This window comes from Panthera onca, chromosome D1 (genome assembly GCF_046562875.1).
Source record: "Panthera onca isolate mPanOnc1 chromosome D1, mPanOnc1 haplotype 2, whole genome shotgun sequence".
NCBI lineage: Eukaryota > Metazoa > Chordata > Mammalia > Carnivora > Felidae > Panthera > Panthera onca.
In genome coordinates this window covers 13,419,291-13,431,841 of record NC_138348.1, presented here as the reverse complement: position 1 = coordinate 13,431,841, position 12,551 = coordinate 13,419,291, and the positions used below count along the sequence as shown (strand labels likewise).

General features: G+C 36.9%; 1 protein-coding gene across 1 annotated transcript; it reads left to right on the top strand.

Moving 5' to 3' along the window:
* Window positions 1–8,109: 8,109 nt before the first annotated feature.
* LOC132676154 (olfactory receptor 5G3-like) lies at window positions 8,110–9,060 on the top strand. The gene has a single exon (XM_060628311.3). The coding sequence runs from the start codon at window positions 8,110–8,112 to the stop codon at window positions 9,058–9,060; it is 951 nt and encodes a 316-aa protein (XP_060484294.2).
* Window positions 9,061–12,551: the final 3,491 nt, after the last annotated feature.

Below are 12,551 nucleotides of genomic sequence, written 5' to 3'. Positions count from 1 at the left end.
GTGTAACAGCCCCGTTCTCCACTAGATGGCGCTGCTTAGCTCACTGGGGTGGATTGTTGTGATGCTTGTAGGTGCATGTGCGCATGCCTGGAAGTGGTGAAAATGGCGCCACCCAGCTACTCAGTCTCTAGTATCCGACCTGTGTTCTCCCTGATCAGCAATTGCACACCCATCCTTTGTCTTCAGGTTTTGTCCACTCCTCCTTTTACACTATCCGTGACCACGCCCCAGGTAGTACCTCTCTCATGAGTTTTGTCTCAGATGGGGCTGTTTTCACTAGCCCCTTACTTCTGAGGGACTGTGGCTTTGACCTGTTCCACCCCTCTGAGGAGTGTCTCATGGAGCAATGGCTGAATACCAGCTGCACCCAGGAAAGTTCACAGGACCATGCTACTGCCAATGCCCGGAGACTGCGGACAGGTGACAGCCCGCCCCAGAAAATGTTCATGAGATGGTGTAGCAGCAGCGTCTCAGAGATTATGGAAAATCACAACAAGCATCTGGCACCAGGCTTCACCCTTAATAACCTTGTTCCAGCACCAGCGAATGTGACTGTTCTTTGGGGTCTGCTGGGACCAGGTAGCCTCACAGCCTCTACCAAATGTCCTTCCAGCATTGGAACCGCTTCTCCCCATGTGGCCCAAGAATCTCCCAGACCCCACTCTGCTCCTGGGGATTCATTCTTCCGACCAGAGCACCACCAGGTATAGAGCTGTGGAGTTGCAGACTCTGCGCTCCCCCTGTTTATAGTCTCAATGGAATTTAAACCCTCTCCTTTATCCTTTATCCTTTCTTCTTTCTCCCTTTTTAGTTCAGTCCCTGCGGCTGTTTCCAATTTTCCATTTCTCTCCAGCTGCTTTTGGGGAGGGGTGCTTTTCCCATATTCTCCCCACCATCTCCATCCTCTCTCCACATGCAAAAGCACCTCCCTTCCCTCCAAGGCTTCTCTCTCCCCAAGTTCACCTCTCTGTGCGGTGTACCTGCTGAATTCTGTGTTTCAGGTTGGGCAGATTGTTGTGTTAATCCTCAGATCAGTTTTCTAGGTGTGCAGGATGGTTTAGTGTTGGTCTGGCTGTATTTCATGGACACAAGACATACAAAAAACTTCCATGCTGTTCTGCCATCTTGGCTCCCTCTCCATACTACATCTTGTTTTATCCATTTATCTATTGATAGACATTTAGGTGTTTCCATTTATATCTTAACTATTATAAATAATGCTGCAATAAACATAGAAGTACAGATATCTCCTCAAAATCCTGTTTTCATTTCCTTTAGGTGTATACCCAGAAATGCAATTGCTAGATTGTAGGGTGGATCTATTTTTAATTTGGGTGAGAGCCTCCATACTTTTTTCCATAGCAGTTGGATCAATTCACATTCCCACCAACAATGTATAAGGGTTCCCTTTTTTCCACATCCTCACCAGTACCTGTTGCCTCTTGTCTTCTTGATGATAACATTCTAACAGGTGTGAGGTGGTATCTACTTTTAGATAGATAAAAGTAGTTTTAACTTTTTTACTGACAATTAGTGATGCTGAGCATCTTTCCATTTGCCTATTGGCCATTTTGTTGACTCCTTTGAAAAAATGTCTCTTTAGTTGTCCTGCCCATTTAAATTTCTATTTATTTATTTATTTATTTATTTATTTATATTAAGTTTTTATTTTAATTCTAGTGTAGTTAACATACAGTGTTATATTAGTTTTAGGTGAACAATATAGTGACTCAATTCCCTGTATCCCTCAGTGCTCATCAAGATAAGTGTACTCCTAATTCCTTTGACCTATTTCAACCATTATCCCATCCACCTCCCTGCCAGTAATCATCCATTTGTTCTCTATAATTAAGAGTCTGGTTTTTTTTTGTTTTGTTTTGTCTCTCTATCTTTTTCTGTGTTCATTTGTTTTGTTTCTAAATTACACATCATATGGTATTTGTCATTTCTTTGGCTGGTTTATTTTGCTCAGTATTATACTCTCAAGATGCATCCATACTATTGTAAATGGCAAGATTTCATTTTTTTAATTGCCAAATAATATTCCATTGTATATATATAATACATCTTTATCCATTCATCTATCAATGAACACTCGGGCTACATCCATAGGTTGATTAACAATATTAATTCTTCTGATCCATGAACATGAAATTCTTTCCATTTGTGTTTTCTTTGATTTCTTTCAGCAGTCTTGTATTTTTCATTGCCAGATCTTTGATTTCCTTAGTTAATTTTATTCCTAAGTATTTGATTGTCTTTGATGCTATTGTGGATAGGATATTTTATTTCTTTTTCAGATGTTTCATCATTAGTGTAAAAGAATGCAACTGATCCTGTATGTTGCTTTTGTAACCTTTACTTTACTGAATTGTTGATTAGTTATTACAATTTTTCAGTGGATTTTTTTGGGATTTTCTATATATAAAAGCATTTAATCAGCAGTGACAATTTTAGTTCTTCCTTTCCAAAGGAAGGCCAAAATGGTTGCTGCCTGTGTTCTTCTCTAGGATTTTGATGGTTTCCTGTCTCACAGTTAGGTCTTTCACCCATTTTGAATTTAGTTTCGTGTATGATGTAAGAAAGTGGTCCAGTTTGACTCTTCTGCATGTTGCCATCCAGTTTTCCCAATATCATTTGCTGAGAGCACTGTCTTTTTTCCATTGGATATTCTGTCCTGTTTGTTTAAGATGAGTTGACCATACACTTATGAGTCCACTTCTGGGTTTTCTATTTTGTTCCATTGATCTATATGTCTATTTTTCTAGCAGTACCATACTGTCTTGATGACTATAGCTTTAAATCCAGAATTGTGATGCCTCCAGTTTTGTTTCTCTTTCTTCTACAGGATTTCTTTGGCTATTTGGGGTCTTTTGTGGTTCCATAGAAATTTTAGGATTGTTTGTTATAGCTTTGCAAAAACTGGTGGTATTTTGATAGTGATTGCATTAAATGTGTAGATTGCTCTGAGTAGTAGTGTCATTTTAACAATGTTTGTTCTTCCAATCCATGAGCATGAAATGGTTTTCCATTTCTTTGTGTCATCTTCAATTTGTTTTTTAACTCTTGTATAGTTTTCAAAGAATACATCTTTTACCCCTTTTGTTAGCTTTATTCTAAATCCTTCAAATCCATGGAGGTTATAGAACATCCTACTAAGGAGTAAATGGGTTAATCACGAAATTAAAGAAGAAATAAAAAATACATATGAGGAAGTGAAAATGAAAACACAATGGTCCAAAGTCTTCGGGATGTAGTAAAGGCAGTCCAAAGAGGAAAGTATATTGCAATTCAGCCTATCTCAAGAGGCAAGAAAGGTCCCAAATACACAACCTAAACTTACACTTAAAAGAACTATAAAAGAAACAGCAAATAAAGCCTTAATCAAGCAGAATAAAGGAAATAATAAAGATTAGAACAGAAATAAATGATATAGAAACCAAAAAAAAAAAATCAGTAGAACATATCAACGAAACCAAGAGCTGGTCCTTTGAAAGAATAAACAAAATTGATAAACCCTTAACCAGACTTATCAAAAGACCCAAATAGATAAAATCACAAATGAAAGAGGAGAGATCACAGCCAATACCACAAAATACAAACAATTATAAGACAATACTATAAAAAATTATATGCTAACAAACTGGAAAATATGGAAGAAAGGGACAAATCCCTAGACACCCACAAACTGCAAAAGCTGAAATAGGAAGAAATAGAAAATTTGAACAGACCCATAACCAGTGAAGAAATTGAATCAGTAATCAAAAATCTCCCAACAAACAAAAGTCCATGGCTTCCCAGGGGAATTCTACCAGACATTTAACGAAGAGTTAATACTTATCCTTCTCAAACTTTTTCAAAAAATACAAATGGAAGGAAAGCTTCCAAACTCATTCTGCCTCATCAAGCATTACCTTGATTCCAAAGCCAGACAAACACCCCACTAACACGGAGAATCACAGGCCAATATCCCTGGTGAAACCGAATGTAAATATTCTCAACAAGAAACTAGCAGATAAAATTCAAGAGTAAATTAAAGCAATTATTCACCGTGATCAATTGGGATTTATTCCAGGGCTGCAGGGCTGGCTCATTATTTACAAATCAATCAATGTGATACATCACAGTAATAAAAGAAAAGACAAGAACCATATGATCCTGTCAATAGATGCAGAAAAAGCATTAGACAAAACACAGCATCCATTCTTGATAAAATCCCTCAACAAAGTGGAACCTATCTCAACATCATATAGGCCGTATATCAAAAACCCATTGCTAATATCACCCTCAATGGGGAAAAACTGAGACCCCTTCCCCTACAGTCAGGAACAAGGCAAGGATGTCCACTCTCACCATTACAATTTAACATAGTACTGGAAATATTAGCCTCAGCAATCAGACAATCCAAAGAAATAAAAGGCTTCCAAATCAACAAGGAAGAAGTCAAACTTTCACTGTTTGCAGTTGATGTGATACACTATGTAGAAAACCCAAAAGAAATAGGACACCTATTTTCTTCAAAGATACCAATTATTTGTATGTTAGATTTTCTTTTATTCCTTGGTAATCATCTTTTCTATAACCACTTCGAAGTTGTAGCTTATTTTAAAATGTTATCTTTTTAACCTTCTCAAACATCTTCCATGATTGTTTTATGGAACATCTGGATTACTTATTTGTTTTGTTTCATGTGCTTACGGTTTTCATGTAATTTCTTTCCTGGGCTTAGCCAGCATATTTCCATTACCTGATATAATTTTATTACTTTTTCAACACGGGTATTTTTAATCTTAAAAATCTATTGAAGGATTTTGTATAATGTTTTTCTTTTAATAAAATGATTTTTTCCTTTTATTTTCCTTTCCCATTTTAGATTAATCAAATGTCATTAAAATCTTTTTTTGTTTTTTTCTTATTATTTTTAATTGGTTCTCCCCTGACATTGTTAATCAAACAAATATAACATGATTGTAAAGGCTAAATGTACACCACGGTAAGTTATAAATTTTGGAGAGAGGAACTTATTTTCCAGCATTCAACAAATACTTACACAATACCAATTATTGACAGCCTTCTGAGATAGATAGTTAAAAATGAACTACCGATAAAATGTTTTAGGCATTGAATAGAAGGAAATGTCAACTCTTCTTTCAACAATAAGGTCCCAGAGAAGGTGGTGACAGTGGTGATGGTGGTGATGGTTTAATATGTGTCATCAGACTCTACTTGCTTCTCTCTTGTGTGACCCTTCTATCCCAAACAACTTCCTTGCTTCTGCTCCTGCTTCTGTGGATCTCTTCCTTCTGTAGCATTCTCTAGAATACCTTTAATTTCTAACTTCAGTTTATCTAAATTTTATTTATCATTCCAACATAATTCCTTCCTTATTTTCTTCTCTATTCCAGTTTTATAGTGATCTTTCATTACTTTGGAGTCCAGTGACTGTGTTTTATTTTTTCTAGAGTGAAGCAAAAGCTTCCTTGAACTGCTGTGTATTTTTTTAATGTCTAGGTTTCTGTCCCCAACTATGCTATAAAACCCTAATAATGATACATAACGTTAATGAGTACTGATTCTGTGCCAGACACTCATTAAGGACTTTAAATGTATTACTTCATGAAATCCTTGCAACATCTCTGTGAACTAGACACTCTTGGCTTCTTTATTTTACAGATTAAGAGAATGAGGCACAGAGAGACTTAAAAACTTGCTCAAAGTGACATAAGCAGAAAGACTGTGGAATTAAGATGAATAGCAGGTGATGTGTTTCCAGAATCCAAGTACAAACTATTTCCTCCAAACTGGTCCTGGTGCTCAACATATCACTCTCCACTGATAGAAAAAAAGTTCTTTGGGCAGAGGAAGATCTCAAAGGGGTTGGGGGAAACCACAATATATTCTTAGGAACCCTCTTTTTAACAAAAGACATAGTTAGGAAATAATATTTGGTCTAAATGCCACTGAGATTCTTTTAATTTTGTCCCTTTAGGTGTAAACTCTTGAGGTTTTAGTTCTTTGGGGACCTGGCTCTAAGATAATGAAAACTCCCAGGAAAATGTCCTTTATTCTGTGCAGTATGTGTATTAATGTGAAGGTCAAAGAGTATCTCTTTATTCCCAGGCTCTTCAAGATGGGAGATTTGTCTTCACCGAGTATTTAGAAACTCATACCTTTTGGGATAAGTTACCGCCTTGAAGGGAATTAGTGTCCCATTCTTCTAGAAAATGATGATTGAAGTAATTAAAGGAACTACATGAGGGATATCCTTAAAGAAGTGAGTACACCGCGTTTTGGAAAATGTGACATTTCCAAATTTTGGTGGAGAAACATCAGGTTGAGTTTGAATGTCAGGAAAATAACTTTCCCAGCACAGACTCTCTAAAGAGAGCAGACTTTGAGATTTTATTCACATTCTCAGGAAACTAAACAACTGGTTTGTGTTTTTTTGTTTTAAACTGAATTTCTTGTTTAGTTTTGTATAATACAGAGATTCTGAAATGTCCATAAGGATTTCCAAAATCACAGAATGTAGGTATTAAAGGGCATAGAGATCATCCTCCTTGTATTATAGAAGACTCGAAATGACTTATATTCAAATAAATGAAAAGAAAGAAGGAAGGAAAGAAAGAAAGGAATAAAGAATGAAGGAAAGGAAGAAGAAAGAAAGAAAGAAAGAAAGAAAGAAAGAAAGAAAGAAAGAAAGAAAGAAGGAGAAAGAAAAAAGAAAGAAAGAAAGAAAGAAAGAAAGAAAGAAAGAAAGGAAAAAGAGAAAGAGAGAAGAAGGGAAGAAAGAAAAAAGCAAAGGGTGGTTGGACCAAAACTAGAAACAGCCTCTCTAAACTACCCCTACATCCACATACCTATATTAGTATATTTGGGCTACCATAACTGAAAACGTTTATGCCATACCTGATGCTCCTAAGTTAAGCCTAGAATTGTCTTTGTGACTACTGAAAGCTTACTTTATATCACACTGAGGAAATATGATAATGATAAAAGAAGCAAATTTAATACAGTCACTATATTGTATACCAGGCTTCACACATAATTATTGTATAATATGAGTAGCATATTGCTTTTATTTATTTAAAGATTAATTGAAGTGAGAATAAGAATAAGTAATAATAAATGTTACTTAAAGTCAGATCTTTTTCATATAAATTATCCTACGTAGTGATTGTCTCCTCAGAAGCCATTTGATATTATCTTCCTGAACTAATAAGACAAAAAGTCGTGTTTTCTTCACTGTGCTCCATGCATAAGTTATTCTGCATTTGATATTTTCATATCTTATTACTGTAATTGATATTTCCTAACAAATTTCAGAATAAGTACGTTAAAAAGTAGTTTACATAATGTATAGGGAATCACATAAAATAATAATTTCTTACTTTGGTGCAACACACGCTTAATTTTCTATACACTTATAATGATGACATTTCCACTTTGCTGTCCAACATTTGCTAGGTCATCTATTTTCAAAGGCAAGATCTCTCCATTTCTCCCCTGACATCATACTACTTTACATGAGTAACTGCTTTGCTAATTGTGTACATTATCCTTCCATAGGCCATTATCAGTGCAAGTAGAGAAGAGACTGATCAGCCCATCTATGAATTGTGTCTTAACAATATTAGAATGACACTGATCCTTCAATAAGAACAGGAACTCCCTTGCTTAGTCTTTCCCAGATGTCTAATGTCTGCATATCACATTGGTGAGATTTTATAGTACTCCCAGTAAGGGTATTCCTAAGTAAGTTTTATTATCCCATAACACAGTAAGATGAAATGTGGAGGGTAATTCTCATTTCAAACACAATTTTAGAACTTGAGGAAGGTTTTGACAATATAGTTGGACTCTTCTTTTTATGAGAGAGTACTGAATCCAAAGAGATTGAGGGTGAATTGTCCAAGTTTACAGAGAATCTTTGCACAACTCTCATACCTAGTACATGAAAATATTGTCTTTCAGATAAACAATATTTCAGTAATTGTCTAATATAGATCTGTTTAGCATAATGTTATTGACTTAAAATATATTTGTAACTGTTGGTTATTTTTTGACAAAAATTATTTTTCTTTCTTTATAACAGGTTAAAACTGACCAATGGAAGATAAGAATCAGACAAAAATGACTGAATTTCTTTTCTTGGGTCTCACAGACATTCTCCAAGAGCAGATTGTCCTCTTTGTCATGCTCTTCATTGTCTATCTTGTCACCCTGGGGGGTAACATAGGGATGATCATTCTCATATGGACTGATCTCAGATTCCACACTCCTATGTACTTTTTTCTCAGCCACTTGTCCTTTGTAGATATTTGTTCCTCTTCTTCCATTGCCCCCAAGATGCTGTGTGATATCTTTGCAGAGAAAAAAGGTATCTCTTTCATGGGTTGTGCTACACAGATGTGGTTCTTTGGTCTTTTTGTGGCAACTGAATGTTTCCTCCTGGCTTCCATGGCATATGACCGGTATATGGCCATCTGTAAGCCCTTGTTGTATACATTCATTATGTCCCAGAGGATCTGTGTGCAGCTGGTAGTAGGGCCTTATGCCATGGCTCTTCTAAGCACAATGACCCATACAATTCTCACTTTTCGCTTACCCTTCTGTGGTACAAATATCATCAATCACTTCTTCTGTGACATTTCACCACTGCTTTCCTTAGCATGTGCAGACACCTTGATCAATAAATTAGTGCTGTTCATCTTGGCTGGAGCAATTGGTGTGGTCAGTGGCCTGATCATCATGGTCTCCTATGTTTGCATCCTGGCGGCCATCTTGAAGATGCAGACTGCTGATGGGAGAAGGAAAGCTTTCTCCACCTGCTCTTCTCACCTGGCAGTTGTCTCCATCCTGTACGGGACTCTTTTCTTTATCTATGTTCAGCCTGGCTCAAGTCCCTCCCTGGATATCGATAAAGTGATTTCTCTGTTTTATACCGTGGTGATCCCCATGTTGAACCCCCTCATCTACAGCCTGAGGAACAAGGAGGTAAAAAATGCACTCAGGAGGAAGTTTGAAAGGAAAAATTCTCTAATGGTTTTGGCAAAATAGAACCCTGCCGTGTTGTACCATAGATGTTGGTGCAGGCTGTGTAGGAGAAAGATCACTGAAGTGGAAATCAGAAGCTGCATGTGAGTTCATGCACTACCAGGTCATAGATGATTTGAAAAATGGACTAGTACTTAAATATTTTTCTGCCCCATCTTGTTGTCTGTAACATGATGAGATTTTCCAAAAAATATAGAGATGGATCAAGAACATTAATGTGAAAATATACTGGTAGAAAACTTAGGTAAATATTTGTACGATCATGGATGTTTAAATACTGTTAATCCAGACAGACAAGGAAACCAAAGTTATAATAGAAATTTCAGAGCATGAAAAACAATATTAAAGGGGAAATAATAAAATAAGAGAAAATATTTGTGTACATGTGCCAGACATTGGGATAATACCCCCAATATTCAAAGAGCATTCTATAATTCACAATAAAAAAGAAATACAATAGCTAATTGAGTGAACAAGTGAACAAGCAATTCACAAAATGTGAATGCAAATTGCCAAAAAGGTATGGGAAACATGCTGAACATCATTACTGGTCAAGTAAATGAAATGAAATTAAAATGACAGTGCAGTGCCTTTCAATGTAGGAGAAATACTGATAGTTTTCAATGATGGTGAAATTTCTATTTGGCCATGTAACACTCTCATTTCCTGCTGATAGTATGAATACTACAATTCCACAAAGAAACTGGTAGTGTCCATATAAAATAATAACTCTGTCTGGTATTTGAACCATAAATCCCTCCGTTAGAAATGTAGATGACAAATATAAATAACAAGGTAAATATTACATATATGTCCATATTATATATGGAAAATAAGAATAAAAGAAATAACTTGAATATCCAACTCTAGAAGAAACACACTTTTTCTTTTTTTCTGTGAAATATACAGGAAATTGATGGACTGGAGTCCATAATCATGGACTGACCTGGAGAGAACTATTGTATGCAGTCATTATTAGGTGGGGGAAAAAAAAACAAGTTGAAGATCAACATGCAGTTATGAAAATTAAGAAAAAAGGCAAAATGTATGTAATGAATAAAATGTGCATGTGCATGCAGTTGTAAAAGCATGGAACATTTAAAGGATGCACAGCAAGCTGTTGACATTGATTACTTCGACGAGAGTTGCACTGGAGATAGGAAAGGAGAGGTTCTATTCAAACACATTTTAATTGCAGCCTAATCTCCCTTGAGTCTTACTTGGGATCCATTTGGATGGACCATTTTCATCTTCTGACATATTGCTGCCTTGCCCATCTCACTTTATTTATTGGGTGATCTGATGGGACCCAGGACATCAGGGCAGTCCTGGATACATAATTATTTTGTGTCTCTTGTGCTAAAATTTCTTTTTTATTAGGGCCCACAAACAGACCACGAGCTCTTTCTCAAAAGCCATAACATTCTTGTTGCCAATGACATTGGCTGGCTTCAAGAACTACATGATTCTCCCACTGAGGCTTGTGATAAGCTCCACCTTGCTTCTTACCCCATGAATATAACTTTGATCATAAAGTCTGTTGTACTGTACCCGGACCTGCTGCAAAGCCTTTTCCTGATCTGCATCCCACGTTTCTTCTGTTAAGTGTTTATTTGTTTTCTGAGAGAGAGAGAGACAGACAGACAGACAGAGTGAGAGCCGGAGAGGGGCGGAGAAAGAGGGAGACATAGAATCCAAATCAGGCTCCAGGCTCTGAGCTAGCAGCACAGAGCTCAAAGCAGGGCTCGAACTATGAGCTGCGAGATCCTGATCTGAGCAGAAGTCGGATACTTAACCCACTGAGCCATCCAGGTGCCTCTGCATCCCACTTTTCTAAGTCAGATATAATTCTTGTTTTTGTTTCTCTGTAGGTGATGTGTCTTTTTGACTCTGCCTGCTTTCAAGATTTTTTCTCTATTTTCGATTTTCTGTACCTTGAAAATTGTATGCTAGACATAGTGTTTGCTAGTATTTACTCTGGTTGGTGTCCTCTGAACTCCCTGGATCAGTGGTTTGGTGTCTAACTTTAATTTGGGGAAAATAGTCATTGTTTCAAATATTTCTTCCCTTCCTTTCTCTCTTTCTTCTTCTGATAGTCCCATGATATATATGTTAGACCTTACTTAGCTATTTGGCTCTGTCCTCTCTCTCTCTCTCTCTTTTTTTTTTTTTTTTGTCTTTATTCTCTTTCCTTTTTTAGTTTTTGAGGTTTTCATTTTATATCCTCAGACTCTTTGATTCTTTTCTCAGCTGCATCCAGTCCAATGAGCCCAACAAAGGCATTCTTCATTTTGGTTGCAGTGTTTTTAATCGCCAGCAATTTAATCACAGCTGATTTAAATTCCTGGTCTGATAATTCCTACATCTCTACCATGTCTGATTCTGGATCTGGCTCTGTCTCTTCATATCATGTTTTTGCCTTTTTGTATCTTTCTTGTTATTTTTTTCTTGCTAGCCAGCTAGTGTACATAAGCCTTTAGCAATGTAGTGGTAAGGTGTGGAGGGAGGGGAGCATTCTGTAGTCATCCGATTAGGTCAGGCTTTTGGTGTAGTTGTACCTCTGGACTGTGAACTTCAACAGTGTTTCTCAGTGTTTTTTTCTCCCCCGTAAATTGGGACAGGATGACTAGAGTGGACCAGAGTGGGTTATTTCCTTCCTCTACGTGGAAGGCTACAGGAGACTGAAGTTGGCCATTTCTCTTCACCCTGATCAGGATCTGATGGCACCCCAGCAGGGTACTGTCTGGTTGACTAGTTTCTCCTGAGGGCAGCCTTTGTTAAGAAGTACAGAGCTCTCTGATGGATTTGAGAATGGTTCCTCCTCTCCCCTGATGGAAACAAAAGGAGATTTTTCTCTTACATTTACTATGGGCATGTGGTCAAGACTCTGAAGGTAAATCTCACTCCATTGCTCAGTTCAGGTTTTCAAGGAACTGGTTCTCATGGCAGTTTCCTCTTGTGGGTAAACTGTGACTGTCTGCTTTCACCTGTGTGTCTCTCCAATCTTGGGACAGTGGCTTGCCCTGTGTCCTCCCCTCTCTTACAGACCCAAGAAGAGTTCTTCATTCATCTGTATTTTTAACTTTTTACTTACTAGGACAGAGTGGTGACTTCTAAGATCCTTGCATGCAGAACTAGAAACCCACAGTCCCTTCATGGTTTTTGCAATAATGTTCTCTCTGCCTGAGATACTCATCTTCCAAAATATGCCTGAAGCACTCCACACCTTTCTGCCTTGACCAAAGATCATTTTCTCAATGGTGTTTAACTTATTTAACACTGAATTTGTTACCATCTCTACCCGACCAAGAAATTTAGATTCTCTTTACTCCGGTCTAACCTTCTCTGTTATCCATAAAATTTATCACCTTCCAACCTGTAACACATGTAAATTTATTTTTTTAATTTATTGTTTATTATCTTCTCTCATTAAAATGTAAGCTTCATGTGCACTTGTTAATTTATTAAACTGGTACATCTCAACCACTATTTGG

Bases quoted from the DNA above. Each gene is read 5' to 3' on its own strand.
- LOC132676154 (XM_060628311.3), top strand. From the start codon at position 8,110: ATGGAAGATAAGAATCAGACAAAAATGACTGAATTTCTTTTCTTGGGT.